Here is a 23531-nt window from a genome sequence, read left to right on the forward strand (position 1 = left end):
TTGGCAATAAAGAATGTGAAGCTGAACAGACAAAAAGGGCAACTACTGCTCTCTAAAGGAACTTTAACACTGAGTGTACTACTTCTAAAGCTTAAGGCCTGCAGGCCCAAGAAACAGGTTACTGAAGGGGGAGAAATCACGTTTTAAAAACTGGAACTAAAGTTTTAAAAACTTTCTAGCTTTAAAAGCTGGAAAGGAGTTTCTTACCACTTTTTGTGTGAGGGCTAATACATTACCTCAAAGAGAGGTATCTGTTACATATTGTCACCCTATTTATCTATGGAAAAACATTCAGCCTAGCTGCTCTTCAAATCTTTTTTCACTACTGACCAGATGAGACATTTAATTTTACTATCTTACTGAAATTAAATTGCTCATTTGTCATACACCTTTTGAGATAACTCTAAGGCTAAGTTCATCCATACTTGACAATCTGCTTGAATTCTGATAAGACAGAGCAGCAGACCTAAGATCAATCCATTACCAAAGACTTGTGACAGAATCTATCACTCCTCCAAGAACTAAACTGGATTACCTGCCAATGCAGTAAATTATGGCAGTATGCATTTTACTGCTGCACATCACAGCACACAAGCTACACTGCAGAAAAATTAACATTATTCTGGTTCATCCCATTGCACCTCAAACAAGAGCAGCCTAAGGCCCTTCTTTATCCAAGTCTCTGTCTCCCAGGCCCTGTTTTAGTTACACAAAGTGGAGCTCTAGAGAAGACCAAAAGTAGAGGCTGCTGAGGTAATATGTGAAAAAATCAATCTATGTTCATTTCCCCAACCCCAGCTTCCTCTTTTCCAGTCAGTTTCACTTTTGAGATTATACATGCCTCTCACAAGGTCAATGGTGGAACAGAAGCCATAGACAGATTCACATTTCATTTTATTACTATTACCTCCCAGAAATATTTTCATGGTGAGGCACTGACTACCAGAGCTTAAGGCAACAAGAACAAGCCTGTACGAGAGGTGATATTGTTTTATCAGAAAAAAGCCCATTCATCTTAAAAGTTTTCTATAATGCATACATTTTTTTATTATGAGAGATCCAAACTTAATGACAGTATATAAACATCTAATAAATATATAATAAAGATGGCTCTAGAAACAAGAGCCATCTGATTATAATCTAGAAAAATGTTTAACTGTATGATTAGTATATTAGTCCTCGTAAACAAACAGACCCACTCAGATTAAAATTTAGTCCAGTACATGAGTGTTGTCTTAGGTCACAGAGAAACAAAGGAGATGGTAAGATTTTCAGAGGAAAATACAAATAGCCCAAGGCACTCCATTATTATAGTGATTCTCTGAATTCATCAACTGGAAAACTCGCTCCTCAAAAACAACTGAAATCTTCTCCCTACACACTTGCTTTATAAATAGATTAGGTGAGATAGTGAGATAGAGTCAGAAAAGCACACTTCAAGTTAACAGTGAACAGGGCATCAGCCCTGAGCTCAAACACTGACTTGCATTATCTTTGGGAAGATGTCGGTAAAGGAAACATTTGGGGGTATTTTACAGGGGGCTGAAAATGGGATAAAATCTGGCAATAAAGTAACCCTGCCATATGATGGAAAGATTCAGCAGGCTATGTTTCTATAATTGCAGCTGTTCTAACAATCATTTTAACAAACAGACATAAAGACAAATAGATATATCAAATAAATAGATACAAAGACTGAAAGCATTCCAGAAATTAAGGCTTAATTACAAGGTTTGAGTAGTACTTGAGACAAGTCTCCAGTTCAAGACTATTCTTTAAGATACCTATAGTGTCCAGTGGAGAAGCAAAACGAGCATGTGGGGACTTTGAAACTGAAGTTCAAAGAAGTCTACCAATACATTAAAGGCTAAAAGAAAGTAAAAATTGCTTTTATTTTAGAACACTTAACTGAGCAAATGGGAAATACAACATCCATAAAGATATATGGCATAGCCTAGAGAGTGGACACAATAGAATGAAGTGATGAAGTACATAAAAGAAACACACTGAATTGCCATTTAAGAATACTTGAGAATAAAGAGATGACCAGCAGGCAACCAATTATTATTTTTATGGACAGGTAAGTACAGTTTATAAAGTCGTTTCTCACACTCTCTTCAACATTCTTTCTGTACAGCTGTGTTAAAATGAGACCCCAGTTGCAAAAGCCACACAGGTGTAAAATTCTTTCTTTCACTAGCAATTTGTGCTGCAATCTCAGATTCTTGTAGCTACTCAGTTAACCCTGTATGTGTGAATGCATAAATACACAGGCTTTGATGCCACTGAAGTTTATTGGTCTATTTAATTTCAGCGTGTTTACCTTTCTGTCTCACAAAACTACTTCTAGGGGATTTTTTCCCCTACTACTTACATCTAGTTCCCAATTTGGTTACTATTCTCCTTTCCCTTTTCTGTTCTTTTATAGACAAGCCAGTATTGCTTATCTGTAGAAAACCAGGCTACAGTAAGCCACATTAAGACTATGGTTTACAAGGCAATCTATAAACCTTTACAGCTATTGACAAGAAGCCGAGGGTTGACGAAAAATGGATTATGGGTTTTAATGCAAAATCATATGCCTCCTGGACACCATTTTCAACGGAAAATAGTAAAGAAAGAAAATTTAAAAGGCAGATATATAAAAAACTGAGTGGTATGGAATTCATACATCTGGTTTACAATAAAAAGCACAGAGAAAAAAATTGCAAATGAATTCTAAAACTAAAAAAATTATTAAAAGAACTCATTTAGAAGACCCTTAAGATTTTCTAATATGGTAAAGCATTCATTATAATTAGAGATATAACAAATATTTTCAATAAGAAGAGATTGAATTAAAATCTTGCATCCTAAAACCTAAAGTTTCTAATGACATTGCACCTTGAAATGGCAAATTGCAGATTTCTTTAACTTATTTCTTAGACGATGAAAACCAAGACAAAGAGATATAATGTGCACACAAGAACATACAATTTGGCTCATATAGAATGCATTTGTCATTTACTTTTAAATAAACCAGGTTTTGTATCCTTTAAATGAGTCTAAGCTCACATCCTATTATGTTCTTGCTAAAGGACAGGCATCAAGATATTTACATATGAGATGGCTTTCATTTATTAAAAAGATAGCCTAAAATTTTTGAATGGGCATTCATGTATCTTGGAATTTCAAAGTCAAAATACTCATAATATCAATAGTATCTACCATTTCATAACATCACGTCATAACTCAAAATGCTGAAATTACTTCTTTAAAGCTATTGCCACTCACAACCACTTCCTAGTATCACTCACTTCCTTATTCAGTCTGTTTTTTTCTTTGTCTGTTATTACACAATACCTATTTTTTTCATATTAGGTTTTTTAAACCATGACCCAAAGAAATCTTCCATGTCACAGACAAAAGAAGAGTCACCCCTATCTATTAAGAAAACAAGTTTCTATTGTCTTCATAATGATATTATAATGATGAGTCTCTAATAGAAGACAAACCACATTACTGCTTTACGCTTTCTTGAGGTTTAAAATAGACATATTGAAAGTACCTAGAAAATCAGACACTGATAAGAAGTCTTTTAGGGGAAGTGGCAGAAACTCTCTACAGAAAGTCTGGAATGCAGGGTTAGACATATATTCCTGGGGATTATGGTGTCTTTGCCACAGAACACGACTTGAAGCCTTTTTGATGGGGTCCCTAACATTTCTTCCCCTTGCACAGTTACAGCCTCAGTCTAAAAAGATTCATTCTTCCTTGTATTCACATGCAGTTCATCTGAGATTAACTTTGCTACAAGTAGGTGTCTGATAGCAACTGTCTTTTTCCTGACTGTTAAAGAAACAGATATTAATATTCATACTCAAGTCTAAGCATAATTGCAACAGTTAGTGACATCTGAAAAGCTCTGCCCTACAAAATTGGCTTGAACATTCAGCTGAATACCCATTGAAAAAATATCTTAAAGAAAATTATTTCCTTGGTTTCACCCACTAGATGAAAATCACTGATGAAAACTGATCAGAAAATATACATGCAGAGTTTGATTTCTAGAGAAGTTCCACATGATTTTCCCTCAGAAGTGCTGTAGACTGAGAAAAAAGTAATTGAGCTAAGGTCTAAGTTTGGAAGTACACAGCAGGAAAGTCCGCCTTGTACGTGTTGATGATCTCACTCTTGAAATAGAAGAGATGGAAATCAAAGTAATCATCGCTCTTTTTGCTAAATCAACCACCACCTTACTGAGTTGCCTGGACAGAACAGCTCAACTTTTAATAATAATTTAGGGGAGAAAAGTTAAAAGTTCTTTTCCTGGTGAGAAAAAGAGCACAGGTGGGTTCTACTAAGAATCCCCTTTTTTTTTTTTTCTCTCCTGAAGTGGGATTTTAATGCACATTCCTTTCCCTTTGAAATTTCAGTTATATAACAGATATAAGACTGAAGAGGGTCCCTTCCTTCCTCTTCCTCTGACATAGGTAATTTCTAGCTTCTGTTTCTTTTCAGCTCTTTGTGTACCCAGGCTTCAGTGGTTCACAGTCTACATGAAAAACTGCTTACTTAAAAGTAAATAAATTATTATTTTTAATTCCAAAAAGTGTTTGGTTTTTTTCTTCCAGTAGACCAAATAATGGCTACTGAATACTGCAGCCAAACAGTTGAAATAACACAAACTGGGGGAAAAGAAGCTTCTCATTGAGTTCTACCACTGCAGAGACAAGCCATCATCCAGCACAGTAGCTTGCAATTTTGTGAGGACTTGCCATCTTCACTGTAAATTTGAGACTGCAAGACCATTACTGCTATCTTATGTATGTTTGGACAAACTCCAAAGTAACAGAGCAGAAATGGAGTTTTTGGACAAAAGTTGGCTACATTTGAGTGCCTAATGTTAATTTCCTATATCGGTAATTAGGTTTGAGAATAGAAATGAAGTTCAAAAATACTAAGGTAGCTCAAATTCAGTTTCAGTGGGATGTACTGTCCACAAGCACATCTGAAATTATATCCATTTCAATTCAAAAGTGTAAATGTAACTTTATGCAGTCTTGTGTCCTTAAACCTCACATACCTAAATTTTGTATTTCATTATTTTTACTTATCATTCTGCCCTTACACATTACATAAATTTTTTCTTCAGCTCAAAGCAAGAAATATCTCAATGTCATACACTCACTAACTATCTTAATGAGTCCATTTACTATAAAAGAGATACAATATGCATTTTTAAAACTGATATTTTGGTGCATTTATCTATTTTGGGAATCTTGAATTCAAAGGATATCTTGAATGCAGTGCGTAAGTAGGACTGTGTTACAATAATCTTCCAAAACCCACTGATTTCTTCTATTACTAATTTTTCTTTACTTGAAGTAGTTTTGATGAAATGCTTTCTTATTATTCCACATACACTTCCACCACCCCAAAATTCTACTTACAAACTAATTCAGAGAGGCAAAGAGCAAAAACGCATTGTCCCCATTGCCTTTGTACAAGAGTGCCCATTCCTAGAGTAAATGCAAGCCAGAGGTCCTTCCAATAAATTGTTCTCCAGAAAAGTCATTATGGTATGCAGTCACCCTTGAGCCAAGAATGACACAAGAACAGATGAGAGACCCAATTGCAAGGGCAGAAAAAGCAGCTTTATTACAAAGGATTCTTTGGTTTATATAGACCGATATGATACATTCCACTTGATTGGCTAGTTAATAAAAAACATCCTTCTCACACACCATCCTTGAGAAGAACAGGAAAAAAAACTGGAAAAACACCACCTGCAGACTGTTTATACTAACATGTTATCACATTCCTACAACTCCCTAAAATTCTCAGAAGCCCCTGTGAGAAACAATGGCTGTTTCTCTCTCCCTGACTAGACTGGCATCCACAGTAGGCCATCAGGGAAGGGCAAGATAATTAGCTATTTATTAGTTCAAGAATGGAGCAGCTACTCCCATTGCTTGACATTCAGTACCTCACATGAAATATCAATCAACACATTTCACAGCTGGTGACTATGACACCAAGTTGTCCACAGCACATAATTTGTTTCTGTGTTTACTTGTCAGATTTTCAACTGCCAGGGTGCATAGGAATCTCTGACCACGTTGTATTTGATATGCTCCAATGATTTGCCTACTTTCATATTTATAGGCAAAACCCAAAGAATAAGGCTCAACAGACACCTTTTAAATTCAGGAGCCTTTCTTCCAAAAATACAAAAGATACTTGCAATGCATTCATTAGATTCTTATAGGAACATCGTACACAGCAGCCTCTGAATGCCATTGTGGAAAAAAGACATTGCTTTGAAGAGGTTATTTTAAAATCTTTAAGTACAGTAAGATATTAGCAGGTCCTCCATTTCCAAGTTGTATTAAAAAAAAAAATCAACCTAATTTAAGAAGGGGAATAATATGATGATTCCAAACTCAAAAGTTGCACAAGCAGCCACAGCTACCCATAACCCCACAGCTACATAAACATTCAGCCTGCTTTCTAAATCTGAATATGTTGCTGCAGCACTGAGGAAAGACCTTGAGTTCAGACTGTAATAAGGGACCAACTACAGGTTTACTATTGCCACACAATCAGACTCTTTCAGTTTCTCCTTCCTTTACACATGCAGTACATCTATGCATAACTTCTTCAAAATTATACTTTTACATTCAAGATTGTTGGTATCTCAGTGAAAGAAAAGCAACCACTGAAGAGATTATGAGTTCCAAATAAATATGCTGTTATTATGACTTTCAATAACTCCACATTATTAAACTCTGTATATTTGATTCCATCTTGAAACAACATCTCAAGAGTTTTCTTGAAAATCACTTCGTTTTTTTTTTTCCTAAGATGGTTATTTTACTACTGAAGATCTACCAGCATTTTTCAATAGACAACACAGAACATAATATTGCTTATATGTTTGTTCTCTTGATAAGACATAAAGACCCGAATTATAGCTGAAAACAGGAGTAAATCAGAACCAAAACAACTTATCACTGTGGTATTTAGGGTCTTTTTCAAGTTAGTATTGCTGCCAAGATCAGCAATCCAGATAAAAATCTTTGTAAGTAAGTAACTTACCATATTTATTGATGAAACAGGACCAATGCTGTTAACATAAATGTCAACATCAATAACTGTCGGTTTTACTGTGGAGAAAAAAAAATTAATATTATCTTACAGACAATATAAATAATTACTTTAAATACTTTTTCCCCCAATAACCACAAGTTCTTTTTTTCAGGTACAACTAGTGAGAAATATGGATAATATATTTTTAGCAAAACATGGTTCTATTCCTCCTACCCAACAAAAACAATTGCCATAAATTAAAACTTGTACCACTTCATCATCATGATCCCAACTTGTCAGCAGCCATTTGTTAAAGAAACTTTCAGTGCTAGCCATTGTAGCTCAAAGTAAAAGTCAAACCTAAGATGTCTGACATGAAAGTAGAAATAATGCAGCGTATTACTTTTTCCCTTCGCCTCAACATTCAGGTCCTTTAGCCTGTTCGTTCCAGATTAAAAAAATCTTTCCAGATTACTGCATCTCATCAGCCCTGAAATCATCCTAATTTAGAGTAAAATCTCTGTGAAATCTGATTTGCTAAAGCTAAGCAACTCCTCTTTCAGTTCAGATTCATTCCCTTCAGACCACATTGCCTTTGCACTCTTTCATTCAGAGGCTTCTGAATTTGATTTGGTTTAGCCAGTGCACATTTCCCATCAGATCTTCCCTGTTTTCAGACTTCAAGGACTTTATAAGCCAAGACAAGCTCTGTATTCCTTTCTTTTGCTGAGGCCACTAGGATTTCTCTTTCTTTAAGCATCTTTGGTGTCAGTGTAGCTGCTGGACATTACTGAGCTCTTACTGGTGACATAATCTAACTCTAAAATAATGCCACTCTTACACTGAAATACACATTATTTTTTTTTTACTTATACTGCCATTCTTCCAGCTCTAAATTGAAATCTAAATTAGTGGTTTACTTTCCCCAGAATTAGCTGACTCAAAACAAAGTCTAAAGAATAAATGCTGTTTTAACCTGCACAGTGAGAACTGACAAACTTGCCCCTAGTAAGCCAACACCTTCTGCTGGACATCTTTCTTTCCCATAGAAACACCCTCTCCTCTACATTGTTTTCAAAAATCTCCAGAGAGTATTCAAACCACTGAAGTTTGGGAACTACGTTGGACTTGGACTTTTTCACTAACCCCAAGCCTCCTACAATGAGGAAATGCAGGTGTATCAGCCATGCAAAACTCAGAAAGCTTTCCTCAGGGTAACTACTGAGCAGAGAAGTGAGGAACAGCTAAATACCAAGGTTCTGATGGAAGCTTATCTCTGGTAACAGTCAGTTGGTCTAGAGCCATCTGACAGATAGACAGAAATCTTCACAGGTAAAGATGAATATTTTTTGCCTGCATCCCTCAAATTTCAGACTATCAAAGAGATGTCAAGTAGTTTTAAAGTACTTGAAAATTTAGATGGTTATGAAAAAAAGAATTTGCATGCTGGCTTGTCCTGTAAGACTTTGGTATGTACATATCATTAGGAAGGCTATATCCCCTGTTGCAAAAAACAGACATCAAACTGGGCACAAATAGTGGTTAAAGATGATAACCATCCTCTCTAATTCATTAAGTAACACATACTTCTTGACTGCATACGGTCAGAACATCCAGGATTATTTAAGGTCATGGTTTCAAACTGTCTGAAGTACTGGCTGATGAACTCAGATCTCCCCTTCAGCAAAAGAAAATGTGAATTCAGCTGAACAAGCTCAGCTGATTAAAGCAATTCTAATTGTACCCAGCTAATACCTAAATAGGAGTCTAGCAGCTTCTGGTAATGAGTTGCCTCAAAATGCAGTAATAAATGTTATTACACTGGAATTGGTAATGGCAAGAAACTACAGCTAGCTCTTCCACCAGAACAGCATTCATGGAATAAAAAGCTCTAAGCTTTACAGGGTTTATGCACACGGTTCCTGGAAGTTCAAGGCTAAGGAGTTCCGGTGAACACTAATGGCACTAGACTTAAGGATACAAATTGGCATGCAACTGAATCTTGGCAGGATCAGAAACAAAATTCAGGATCAGAATACAGTGCTTGAAATCTGTTTTTTTAATATGTTTAATCACTGCAGTTAAGTATATAAACAGAATATGAGGTGATAATTTTTCCTGAATATGCTGGATCTAATTCTCTTACAGTGCAAAAAAAAACCTTAAGCACTGTAAAGAGAATTTGAGCTTACTCACAGTAAAGGTCTAACCTTGAAACAGAACACTAAACAATGGTCACTTCTTCTATCAGATACTTCCAGTGAAATTCAAATTGAAAATAAATAAATAAAAAACACAGGTAAGCTATTGTACTTGTTCAATTTTTTTAAAAAATTGAAATTTTCTTTGAATAATTTTATTTTCCAGGGCAGAGGTAAAAAATACAATTGTAATTTGATTGTAGGATAAATGTGTGTTCAGGCTTTAAAAGAAAAGACAAAAGAGCATAGTTCTTGTTGCATGTGGTCTTTCATGGATATAAACACATACAAACAAACAAACCAAGGATTATCAGGTATAAATTTTAGATTCATTATCATAAGTTTTTGATTCAAATACCAACCAAAATGTAGCAAGGTTTTAAGATTATTTCCTCCAAAATGTATTATGAAAAAGGAAATAACTGAGTCTGATTGTTATCATGTTTCATTAGAAAGAACTCACCCTACACTGCACTTAAACTGAGTTTCTTGGAAATATGAAATAGCTTTACTATCAGGAAGGTTGGACCAGATGATCCACTGTGTTCCCTTCCAACCACTCTGTTATTCTGTAATTTCAATGCCTGCTCAGTTTTCCTGTGTATTGCATTCCTGTTCATGAAGGAATTCAAGCCACACATGGAGTTGTTGAGCTGCAGTTGGAGCTTTTTTTCTTGCACTAGAAGAGTGCTCAGAGTGTTGTTGACAGAACAATTAAAGTGTCAATACCTCACTAAAAGCTGACAATAAGATTAAATAGGGATACTCAGCTACTGTTTTGGTTTTGGCCCAAACCCAAGACAGTTCTAAAGAGCTGTCAGAAACTTAGAAAAAACACTGGCAGAACCATGTGTATACAACATGCAAGACATCAATTAAAGGTTGTCAACAAATGCACCACCATTCTCTAAGTTCTTTGAAAAACTATTTAATATATGGCAGTAACTTTCCCTAAAAGACACGGTGAGCACATCTGAGTAATTGCAGTGTTACACTGCTACTCAGTGCTACCTAAGGTAACCGAGCTGCTTATCACAGTCATTTAATCGTCAAACATGCTGGTTTTAATTGAGGTGGGTATTTATAAAACCAATCAAAATGCTTTTAAACAAAACTAAGGTCATCTGATCCAAATGCCCTGGCTTTGAGACAGTGTTTATATTCCAGTCAGCTTTGTAACTATCGCATTTCAAAGACACTACCAACAAGTAGTGTCTACAAACTTAAAATAACCTGACAGCTCAAAACACATCTAGGACAACCATAGGATTCTTCTGGTTCTGCATTGTGGATTTACACTGGTGATAAAAACCAGTACCTGAGCCTGAATCTCATTAAAATCCATGAAGACACTACTGTTGGACATATGTGAGTTGATCATGTGTATTAAAAAAACTCAACAGATAAATCAGGAGAATATTAAAAGACTCTTGAGTAAATCAAAAGAGGGAATGTTATACAATTTCAGGTCATGTAGGGGAAAAAAGCTAAAAAAGTTCCTATCATTTTATTATGCTTATTTACTACTCTGAATTATACTGTCCTTTTAAAATATCTCTTTATTTTTGATAAACCTCAACTATTCAGAACTGATGCTTATTTCATGAATGAAATTACTTTTCTTCCTACAGAAAGCTTCCTCCACATTTGAAGTCTGTCCAAATGTTCCTGCATAATTCATAAATATTTAAAAACATTTTTAAAATTTTAAAATTGAGAAATATTTTTACAAACTCAATTAAATGGAGTATGTCTTACTGAGTTGACATAAATTTTAAAATAAAATTATTTTTTGTTGAGAGTTAACCTTTTGTACATTCTTCATTGTAAAACCAGAATAAACCAGGTTTATTCTGGTTTTACCCAACACATCAGTGATAAAAAATGTTGTAGACCAATACGCATTTATAGAAGCAAAGCAACTAGAACCAGATTTTTAGAAGGCACATAACTACATAAAAATCACAGTATGATCTTTGTTCAAGAACTACAGGGCCACTTGAGTTCTGCCCAAATTTCACAAGACTTCTGAACGCAAATGACTTACAAGATTGGCTCTGCAGTAATGAGATATTTTTTATATTGCTCTATAATGATATTTTACATTCTCTCATTACCACATAAATTGCTATTTTTAAATTAGGACAAAGCTGCAATAAATCATTACACAGTTATTGGTAACTGTAATAGTAGTGATTATAGTGTTAATTTTTACTTTGCATTAGTGATGAAGACTATTCCAATTTTCCTACATTACCTTATAGGCAACATCTATTTGCCTAGCTGTTCCTATAAAATAAATTGCTAGGCTAACAAGTGACTTCTCAAGACTGAATACTGTCAGCTAACACATCTCCATTTTACAACAGATCACCACATTTGAAGAAAAACCTGGTAACTGGAAGTGTTAAGCCACCCTCACTGGAGGTATCTAAAAGATGAGTGGATGTGGCACTTAAGGACACGGTCTAGCATTGGATTTGACAGTGTTAGGTAAAGGGGTGGACTCAAATAAAAATCTTTCCAACCTAAATTATTCAATGACTCTTTTCTACAATGCTACGAATCTATCAGTGAGGAAAATTAAAAACCCTTATTCTTCCTGCATGGAAGAGAATGGGCTTGAAAACAGATGTCAAATCCTCCACTTGCTACAGACACAGAAACTGACAGAAATGAAATCCATATGTTATAGGTTCAAACTACCAAAATGGAACTGCAAATGAGAACCAAAAGAAGAAAGAAAGTTTGGATTATACCAATACAAGGATGAGAACACAGTCCTCTGAAAACAGTATTTTTTTTACATGCTAGGTTTGGTTGTCATTTTGTCCAGAAGTGTGAATGACAGTGTGCACAGAAATGGACTCCCTCAATTAACTACAAATCACTTTTATTCTTCATTTCCCACCTTAACTATCAATCAACCTTCAGCACTTTCATCCTTCATTTACCATTCCCTAATGCACAAGCCGTAATTTTTCAAGTATTATGTTGTGGAATGAAAACTGTAGATCTTAATAGTTAGGCTTGTTTTTCAATCAATCCCTACAGTTTTAATTCTTGTTTTACTTATATTCATCAGAGAGGAGAATTCTTGTGTGATATCATAAGACTGAAAAATAACAGAATTTGCTCCTGCAAAGTCTAGCAAGCCAACAACCAGGGTCTGGATGAACAATAACAGCCATGAGAAAACTATACAGATGTAAAAATGAGCAACAATATTTAAAGTAATATGTAAAGAACATAATATGTCCCTGTTTAAAGATGACAGAACAATTAGTTTGTGCCATGACCTCAAAATGGCAACTAACACTGAACATCCTTGCAGTTTATAAATACTTTCTAAGAAACCTCTTTAATGACAGCATAGTCTGGGCAATCAGAGAGGGAAGGGATAAGAAGAAAAGAATTTTCTCATGTAAAAACTTTCCCTGACTCTTACCTAACTTTCAGCTCATGGCATCCAGAAAGTTTGTATGCTATATTCCCATGATCCCCTCAGATTAAAACACATGATAGTTTCTTTACGGAAAAGAAGAGAGAATAACAACACCTTCTATATTTAGTTTATGATAAAGTTTAATAGCATCTTCTATATTTAGTTTTGTGTGTGACAGTTAAAACTAAGAGTTAGGCAAACATTAACTGTTAACCAAACTTTCCTGCCTTCAATGCTGTTCAAGAAAAATATTCTGTCTGTGTATGCATCAAGACAGTTCAGCAAATAGTCATTGTCAGGAAATGAAACACAGAATAAAAGTTATCTGGATAAATTAATTATCTACAGTCACAAAAATAAGGTTGTATTTTAAGGGAGCTTGCTGTTTAGTAATTGGGTAAAAAACAAAAGCAGTACTTTTTTTCAATCTCACAGATTACACATAAGTATTGCAAAGATATAAGTGGTTTCTTAGAATTGAGAGAAAGGAGCATTCAATATAGGCTTAGAACTGCATTACCAGGGTAAATTATGGAATAAATTCAGAAAAACAGTGTTTGAATACTAAAATATTTCTATATATTGAAGTACAGTAGGCTTCAAATTAAAGTGTTGTTCTCCAGCATTTGATTTAAATTAAAAAAAAAAGTGATCAAAAAAAAAAAATTAAACTGGGGTTCTTTGGAGAGTTTTAAGCAGAAACAATGAGTTGTAGGGCTTAAGGCTCAGTGCATTGGACTAAAATTTACTTATACTTTCAATATGGCACATTAAAATTTTACCTGAGAAAAGGATGAATAAAAAGTAGGATGTTTCCCCTGAGGGTTGAAAAGCTGCGAACCAAAGCAGGTCAGAAAGCCAAAGTAAAAATTCCCCGGTACTCAGTCCATGGTAAAGCAATTAGAAAAGCAGAGTTCAGGCATGAAGAAAGCCCACTGTCAAGATCCAGTTCTAATCAGAGTTGCTCCCATGCAGGATTTTGAAAGAGCCTATGTTTAATGCACTGGACCAGCATCAAACCAAGTCTGTTTATGTAATCTTTCAAAACTCAAACATGTACTACAAAAACCTGAAATGGGTATTTTGGAGTGCTTTTAGACTAGCTTACCCCTAATTTGCTAACCTTGCTGTTAATATTCTAGAAATGTTCATGGCCAACACTGCAAAAGAAAGTATCAGTTCCTGAAAATGGTAGAGAATTAGAACTCCTGCAGAATCAGAAGAAATCCCTTCTATCATCCCATAGAACAGAGATCATTCTCATTTTCATTGAACAGCAATCCTTTCTTTAAGAACATTCCTCTTCTTTAGGATTTCTAGTTAGACGGCTAAATCAGAACAAAAGTCTCTGAAAGGAAGACAATCCACTTCTGCCCTACCAAAAAAAAAAAAAAAACAAAAAGGGAAGTACCAGAGAGCACAATTAACACATTTCTGATTTTTTTTTTTGGTTACGATTTTTTTCATTGAGCTCTCACTATATTCAGCCCTGTTTCCTACTAGGTCTTAACCACAGCACTCTTTGTCCTCAACAACAGGTTATTCAAGTTTATTCTTCCATATAAATCTAAAATAGACTAAACTCTACAATCTTCTGCACTGCCCAGCACTACAGAATTTGGATCCAGGACTGTGGCTTTCCCCTCCTGAGTGCTGCCATAATACAAACAGAATTTACCCCATCTCTCCTTCCCATGTGCTCTACCTTTACACACAACTTGCCTTTCCAGGTACAACTCTCTATGATCAATCCTGAAGCAATTAATATCTCTCTCACTACTTCATGTTATAAGATGCCTGACACTGTCATCTAGGCCAGCACCAAAAAGAACTTAGAGCAAAAAGTAGTAATTTGACCTTGCATGACACTTCACAGCTTTCTCTGCACTATGATCTGGAAAATATTTTGATCTGTCAGGCAATATGCAGCCCTCTGTCACCACATATGGGGAAACTTAGCTGGAGCTAATTTAAAGAGCGTAAGGTGTGGCAATCAGCAGCTAGCAAAAAATAACCTGACAGCCTCTGTGGCAATCGCCTGTGGTGCACTTCAGGGCTCATTTCTGTGCAACATGGTAGGAAAGCAGGTCAGACAGCAGAAAGATTGTGATTCTGCTTCAGAACTCAAGATTTTCAATAGCATTGTGCCTGGAAAAGGACATATTCTTTAAAAACCAAGAGAGTTGTTTCCTCTCAATCAACAGATTTGCTCCATGCACACACTGAGAAACTGGTTAAATTAGTTGCAAAGAAAACTTTTAACTGCTTTAAAAGAGGACTGATGTTAATGCTCCCAAACAGCACAGTAAAGCACATGAGACTGAGCTTAGTCTTCTGTGTTTGCTGATTCAAATGAGCCCATCTATTTGTACCAGCTCCGCTTGTACAAACCTACTGAGGGTAGTGAGAGCTGCACAGCAGTGTCTGAGACTGCTCTCATCTTCAGAAATATGGCTAATGGTTATAAAGATACTGGAGGAGTAAAGAAAACCAGCATGACTTTCAAAGCAGCTAGAACTGGTGGAGTCATACTCACTTCATATTCCAAGGTGAATTTATTTGGGCTTATAAATAAAAAATAAATACAGATGACTGCCAGAGGCTGCAAGGATTAAGTAATTTTAGAGGATCCAAGAGGAAACCACGAGTTACTGGGATGGATGGATGGATGGATGGATGGATGGATGGATGGATGGATGGATGGATGGATGGATGGATGGATGGATGGAAGGGAGGGAGGGAGGGAGGGAGGGACACATTAAAGGCAAAATTGGTGTTTGTTGGTAATGTCTCAGAACACAGACTGGTGAAGCTTTCTCCAACATATGCAAATCAGAGGTTTCCTTAATGTAAGGATACATCTGAGAAACAGAAGATGTAACATGAAATACAAATTGCCTTACTACTCTGCCATTCAAACCCTAACCTAGAGTGAGACTTTTTCCCTCCCACTCTTAATGGCACATTCCAGAAACCTCTCACGTGCTAAATTTTTGATGGGTAAATTTCACAATTAAAGAAAACTATTATATATTAGTTTCCACACAGAAGCTCAGTCAGGAAATGTGACTGGAAAACTTTCCACTTAGTTAAAAATTTTCTGTTTAAGACAAATTATATTCCATATGAAGGTAAGCTTGAAACCATGTAGGGTTCTAAAAGTAGCTTCTCTTTTCCTTAACTTTGTTGGGGCTTAGGCCATCCACTAAGGAAGGTGAGAGGAAAGATTTCATTAAAGTAAACTGACTTTGAAAGAGACTGTGTTTCGCCTCATTGTTGGGTCTTCCTTTGTTTGTTTTTGCTTGTTTGTTTGTGTGGATTTTTATTGTAATTTAAATTTTAGACCTGTCAATCACAGAAAAAAGTAGATCAATTACAAAAATCTGGTTTATTACTAGAATCGAAATGAAACTGAGATATTTTTAGCTGTAATTACCATCATTCTGTTCTGTGCCCTGTTGGTTTGCCTAATATTTATGTTTCATTTTATTAATAAAGAGAAAGCAAAATTTCAGGGCCAGAACCTGGCCCTACTAAATTTCAGGATTTGTATCAATGTGACATGGGAGGAAAATAACACACTTGCAGGGTAGCAAGTCTTACTGCACCTGCAGGTAGAAAATGACGCATATCCATTAAACAGGTCTTCACTTCAAAGCACTTTGAAACAAAACACAGAATACCTGCCTATGGAAGAGATGTTAAGACCTTCATAGCTGTGAATTGGTTTAGTCTTTTACTAGGATTGGTGCCTTTGATACTACGCAAAAGACCTGAGTATCTCAGATCTATAATTATAGCTGGTAAAAAAATAGGTGAAAAGATGCTTTACATCATAAAACACTTTTCTTTTTGATCTAATCAGTACACTGTTATTAGCTCTTCAGTATAAAGTGGCTTCTTTCTTTTTTTTTCCAATTCAAAAAGGCATGTATTTTTTTGTGGTATAATAGAAACTTTCCAGATACCACCAATAAAATAAAAACCCTCAAAAGCCATGATATTCATGGAGACAAGAAATCTGCCAAGTGTGACCACAGGGGATGCAGTCAGGCATTCCCCTGATGATAGAACACTACTTTGTTTCCAAAGATCAAAGGAAATCCCCTATTAGTGAGACAGGTCCCGCTAAGGTATGCTTTGCTAATAGCTTTCACAGGTTAGCTGTTTTGCCTAATATTTAGTTTGTTCAATCCACTCTTTAAAAATCCTTGCTTGGAACCTTGCAGGTGATGCCTGAAGTGCTGAGTGTAGATTGTGCCTATGATCTGAGCAACAGTTACTTACGTAGAATCTGAGGCCAAGTATAGGCCAGGATGAGGGGGGGAAAAAAAGTCCTAGCCTTGTATGCAAGCAGTGACCTACACACTCTTTACAGTGGTTCAGATGTGCTTGGGTGACAGGAGGAAAGAGGGTAGCTGAGTGTTCACAGTGCCCTCACTGACAGCTGTACTGCTGGCCTGGAGGAGATGAGATTGCTGATGATGTCAGTGCCCACAGTATGGCAAAAGGGCACTCAGAATATGCCTTTACCAGGTAGGACTCTGTTTTGACCTAGCCAAAATATCAGTTGCCCAGAGAAGAATGAAAACCCCAAAGAAGTCACTGCCTGTGCCAGCATGCACTTGGATCTATTTTATTTGCCACAGTCTTCTCCTTCTCTCCATGGTTTTTGGCTGCAGAAGTGTCTTCCCAAGTGATCTGAAACTGGCAATCCTAACCTTAGAAAGTGAAACTATTTCCTAAGCCTTTCTGACTGCATTCAGAGCAAAGACCATTTCCTCAGGATGATAGCTAAAGCTACACACTGTTAGAAATAGTGGATTTGCAATAAAGGATTGAAAAACTGAGTGAAGAGCAGTGAGATGTGAAATGGTGAGTCCTGTGGGTCAGACAACTTCCTTCCCAGCAGTACCATGCTAATGTAAAGGCCCTAGTGAGTAGGTGACTGTATATGAGTCCTGGATTTAAGCCTCAGTATTGGCTGAACTTGTGCTTGAATCTGAGAATCACTTTTCACTTCTTCTACTGGTTCACTCCGTGCTTCCTCTAATTTCCAAAACATGTGCTTTTTTATTTTATGGTCTATGTTACCTGGCATACTACCTTTTCTTCCTGGTGCTCTAGCTGGTACGTATAATGCTTTAAAGCATTTGTATTAATACTGAGACCTTCAGGGCAGCAAGACAGTTCTGTTGCCAGGACATGTCAACCACCCTGTTAGGAGGATAACCAGCTCCCAGATGGAAAGGAAGATGTGCTTGTGTGTGAGGCACCAGCCAGCAATTCAGGGAAGTTATCTGTAATGCCTGATTCTCTATCATTCCCCTTGTGTTCTCCTTGCCAAATGCAACAGCTCCACAACTTCAAAAGGGCAATGTTATTTATCTGCATCAAAGGTAGGAGAGGTGCAAAGAGGGACCAGGGAAGGAAGCAGAGATGAACTGACTTCTGTAGCATTTGAACAACACTCAGCACAGGTTCTGAAATAGCCAGATTGCTATCAAAGACAAAAAATGGCCTAGGACCAAGATGCTTGATAGAAATAGATGTAGTTGAGAGCTATAAAATCTGTTTGATATATGAAGAGCTGTGTAATTCGACTCCTTTCTCTAAAACAGGATTTACAAAATGTTGTGGAGACACAAAAGGAATTATTTTGGTAACAATGACTTCCCAGTGCTGTAAGATATGTCTGACCTCTGATTTTTTGGCAACTGATATGGGGACTTTGAGCAATTACTTTGCCCCACATAAGCATAATGTAGTTCACTCTGCCTTAAGTCAGTGATCTGAGGACACAGTGTACAAAATAAATAAAAAACTTTGTCTGAGACTGTCTTCCAGATGTTGATATGGGTGGGAAAGTGTGTTAAAGCATCTCTCCATCAGATATTAAGATAGCATGACAAAGTAAGTAGAGAGATTTAAATGTCACTTTGTGATAAAAACAGACACACCTATCAAATATGATCTTCGTAAATACTATAGAAAATCAAAGTAATAGCTATAAAAAAGAACTAAACAGACCCTCTTTTTAATACCATAGGATAGTCTTTGTTTTTCTGCAACTGTTGCATTGTTGTGTAGCTATGAGACACTCATAATTGTAATGATGAATACATATAGATGGCTCTTACTTCCCTCTAAACCAATCCAAAGGGGTCACCTAGAAAGCATATCAATACATGTGCCATTAGCAAACAATAATTTCACTTATAATTACTGACAGGAATTCTCCTCTAATTCCTGCAAATACTTAGGGAGAGCAAATTATATTGGGTGATTGTTTTGAGTATTCCCCATTCTCAGTTTGTCCTGAAGCATATGCAAGGTACAGTAAATATAAATGACAAATTCTCTCTGATTTCTGTCATTAAAACTTGCTATGAACAAACTAAGCAGCAGTTGTGCTACAGCCAGTATGCTCTAGGGGTGCAAACTGGGAAAAAAGGAATAATTGCAAAAGGTGGAACACTAAAACCAAACAAAGCAAAAAAACCCAAAACATAAACCAACCAAAAAAAAAAAAAACCCAAAAAAATCCAAACAAACCCACAACAGGTTTGAAAACTCATTATACAAGTTAAAACAATGTAATAGCCCAAGATGGTTATATGCAGGTACCTACCTACCTACCTAATCTCTGGAGCTGCCCTATACAAAGGCAAATCCCAGTGCCTTATTCTCTGCATTAAGGAACATAACTTTCCAGATCATATTTTGAAGATAATAAGTGCACATTCTTCTCTTGCTGTGTCCTACTTTTTGTTTTAATATGCTGAGGTTTTGTTTGCTTCTCAAGGTGTGAGATTTTCAGCATGGACTGGATGACAAGAGGTGTGTTCCTCTGACAAAGACCTGCTGAATACTTAAGGACTAGCCCTTCCATATCCTTATGCAAACTCTGTACAGACCAACAAAATTTCAGGACCCCAAGCTACCACCAGATATTCTTGTGAGAATTGGCATTTTTAAACTACTTACTTGGAAATCAACTTCAGCCAAAAAAACATAATATACACTCCCCCAGATATTTGTGCACACTTCCAGAATATAGTTAACATATCTACTCTGCACCCAGAGAAGCTTATCCTCACTTGTGCAGAAAGAAGTACTTACTTCCAATATCTGGCCGCAGCTTTTTGTCATACTCTCTCAACAGCTTGTTTAGTATAAGAGTCACATCTGTATCTTGTGTTTTTGGAGCTAAAACCCATTTTTGGTTAGTAGCTCCATCTTCATATTCATCGTCTTCAACCTTTCTAGAACTGCAAATTAAACAAACAGTTATTATTTTACATTACTAAAACAGGATGCAACAGGATGCAGCAGGATGCAACAGGTGCAACAGGATTTTCCCATTAATAATTGTTGAGTATCTGTGGATGGGTCATGACTGACAATTGTTTAGAAATTGTCTTCTGGAAGTGTCTTCAAAAAGTTACACTCTAGAAGATAATACAGCTATCACGGTAGTATTTTATATCCTATATTTTAATGAACCTATTCTGACTAGTTTACAATATACTTTTACAAAGAGCGAACATCTGCAGTATTACTTTATTAATACATCAAGACAACTGATTCATCTCTTGCACAAAGCCTAATAAGAGTATTAAAAATTCAGATCTGTTAATGCTTCCTGATCATTTTATCCTATTAATAAATTATTATATTCTCAGTGCATGAATTTCAGAGTTTAATGTATTACAAGGCTTAGAATTAAGAGCTCATTCCTTGAATTTGAGATGGATTATCACAAGCACACAAACACATTGAATAAATTAATCTTAATTTCCCTGAAGCTTTAGTAACTTTTTTAAAAACAGTACTACACCAAGAGTTGCAACTTTATTCCTTTATAGGTGGATTATGTTTATTTTAAGGGTATATTAATGCAAATGTGGTGAAACTACAGTTTGGCCGGAAATCACAGAAAGAGCTATTTTCACACAAGAGTAATTTCATTTGTGCAGCTTTTTGTGCACGGACTTTAAAACGTTGATTTGAAGATGATATCTTCATCAGATGTATCTTTTGGTATCTTAGAAACCAAATCTGTTTGATGCCTCTCACTGGAGAAAATCTATGTCAGACTGAGATGAAGTTATTAGGAGGAAAGATAACCTCAGTGATGAAACCGATGGAAGGAATTGTGTTATTTCAACCTGCAATTGCCCAATTTTGCAACTTTTTTAAACAAATGTCAATAACTATGTGAGGTGCAAAGCAGTGGAGAATGAGAGGAACAAGCCTTGTTTGTTCATGGGATGTGCTACACACATCTGTCCAACTTTTTTCTCTCCCTCTCCTTTTCTCCATGACACCAGTGTATTTTAAAATACCTCAGATCTCCAGAAGACTTGATAAATACTCTATGTGAACATCAAAAAAACTTGATACAAATATAAAAATTTAATCACAGAGCATCATCAACCCTCACATTGCTTGAAGACCACTATTTGAGAACATAATGAAACTTTAAACTGAAACTGCTTTACAGCCAATATGCCCCTAAAGATTAACCACAAATCACTTAACATGACCTCACAATTTGCAATTGCTGTAGGCACAATTTCTATATAAAAATAATTTTTAAACCTAGACCCTGGGGATTTTCTGAAGAGAGCTCATATAACTGAGACGTAAAAGTAGAGAAAACTTAGGACAAAATTTTGAATAGACAACCACTACTCTTCTGCTATTGGGCTGTATTTTTTAAAAACTTGACTTTTTTTTTTTTTCTTTTTCAAATTCACCTAATCAGCATTTAAAAAAACAAGAGGATTTTGGGAGAAATTTTTTTCCATCACATTCATTATAAGCCCTGTGTTTTAATACTGCTGTTACAGAACCATTCTCAAAGGAGCCATCATCTTCAAACATACATGGTTGATATTTCCGAGCTGAAGCTCTGCAGTGGTGCTGAATTGCTGAAAGCAGAGAAGGACAAATCATATGTCTTTTTCTGCTGCAGTCACCACAACTTTACCACAGGCATTCAGACTGCACCTGGAAATGAGAACTGAGTTCAAGCAGTCTCATGATTCCTATTTCAGGGAGATGCTACTTTAAAACAAGTCACTAACAAGAGTCTAAGAAAGCACTGTCAGGCCTTTTAGATTCCCCCACTCTAGCAGCTTCTTTCCTAGAAAGTACCTCCAAACCATTTAAATCCCTACCTATCTTCTACATTAAGACTGGAGGTGGAAGAGGTTTCAGAGTGGATCAGACTAATACACTAGACACAATTTTTTCAAGCTTTTTTGCTTTCTTCCTTAAGAAGTTATTATTTCCCTTCCATTGCTTGTCTCGTCATAGTTAAGGCAATAGTGCTCCTTCAAGGCACTTGAGGTTGCATTTTTCTTTTGTAACCCTACAGGTGACTGCCAATTCCTCTCATATTCCTGTCATCCAGAGAAATAACTGCAGGGTGATGACAAGCCAGTCTCAAACTAGGAAGGAAGAAAGGCTACATGCCTTTCCCCAACTCTTCGTCAGTTTTGATTCTGTAAGGTGACAGAGAAGAGACTGCATAGTCTGCAGAGGAGGAAGCCTAGAAAACTCGGAGACATTGTCAGGAAAGGGTTTATTTCCTGCAATAGGTGTGTCCCACACTTGCTGTGGAGGCTTGCATGAAGCATCCTCTAGTTCCTGTGGGGATTTAGGAGATAGACACCACTCAGGTGTGGGGCAGGCTGCCAAGGAGGACAGGGGAAGGCCTCTGAGCAAGCCTGTAGCCTGGCTCGTGGTGGTTCCTACTGGGAGAAGCTGAGCTGACCCCTCTGCCTGGGTTATTCTGTGAAGGTGTACGACTGCCCGGGACAACCAAAAAGATCTAAGTGCAAAAGGTCAGGGCTGACGCTGCCGGCTGTGCCCCTCTGGCATCTAAGAGTGGATACCGGACCCCCTCCGGGCAGACCCTTCCCGGCCCTGAGGCGGCGACCAGGGGATCAAGCATCCCGCGGCTCGTCCCTCACGCCGACCCCGCCCGCGGATCCCCGGGGGTGGCGTGGAGGGAAGCCGGGGCCGGGAGGGGAGCCCGAGCAGCTCCAGCCGCCGTCCCACCGGGTGCCGGCAGCCGCCCGAGGGGGAAACTTTCTGCCAGGCCGGCTCAGGACAGGGCTCTCGCAAGCGACCTCCGGCTTCAGGCGGGGCAGGGAAGCACTGCGGAGCCGGGCGGGTCCCGGGAAGGGAGCGGGGTAAGCCGTGTTCGGGAACAGAGCCCCGGCACGGCGCGGAAGAAGGTGGGGAGAGCCCACTGTTTTTCCTGGGTGCCGAATATTGTGCAAACTCCGGCAAATGGGACTTCAACCCTCCAGCCCCAGTGCAGAGAGGAGAGGGGCTGGACGGGAGGCGAGGGGAGCGCAGACTTACCAAGCGTGGAACACTGAGAGGAGGAAGAAAACCGGCAGGAGCTTAGCGGACATGGTCCGGACAGCGCTGGCCAGGTGAGAGGTGCGGCAGGATGAAGGAAACGTTGCAGAATGTTCACATGGAAGGGAGAATGAGGCAGTGAGGTAAAGGTCTGAGCCTCTCCTCCTCTGTATTCTCAGCTTAATACCCTGAAGAAAACACTCTCTTCCACAACGCTCCGAGAAGGGAGGGAGGAGGCGAGAGGGGAAAAAAGAAAAAAAAAAAAAAAAAAAAATGCAGAAGTGGAACGAGGGGGAAATCCCCAGCGGAGAGGCCAGGTATAAATCAGGCTCCGCGGGCTGACAGGTGTTCAGCGGGCACGGAGCTGCGGCGCGTCCCTTTTGCCGGCAGCCAGTTGCCGGGTGCAGCGGCGCGGCCTCTCCCGCTGCCCGGGC

General features: G+C 37.5%; 1 protein-coding gene across 2 annotated transcripts in view; it reads right to left on the reverse strand.

Annotated features, from left to right (window-relative positions):
* The window catches only part of GABRG3 (gamma-aminobutyric acid type A receptor subunit gamma3), a 290425-nt gene extending 267169 nt beyond the window's left edge, over positions 1 to 23256 (reverse strand). For both annotated transcript variants that reach the window (XM_050973793.1, XM_030234614.2), the window contains exons 1-3: positions 23098 to 23256; positions 19840 to 19988; positions 7081 to 7148 (exon numbers count right to left, since the gene is read on the reverse strand). In XM_050973793.1, the coding sequence (XP_050829750.1) occupies positions 7081 to 7148; positions 19840 to 19988; positions 23098 to 23150 (270 nt within the window). In that variant the 5' untranslated portion in view covers positions 23151 to 23256. The remainder of the gene's footprint in view (positions 1 to 7080; positions 7149 to 19839; positions 19989 to 23097) is intronic.
* Between the last annotated feature and the right edge of the window lie 275 nt (positions 23257 to 23531).

The sequence above is a fragment of the Serinus canaria genome, chromosome 1 (genome assembly GCF_022539315.1).
Source record: "Serinus canaria isolate serCan28SL12 chromosome 1, serCan2020, whole genome shotgun sequence".
NCBI lineage: Eukaryota > Metazoa > Chordata > Aves > Passeriformes > Fringillidae > Serinus > Serinus canaria.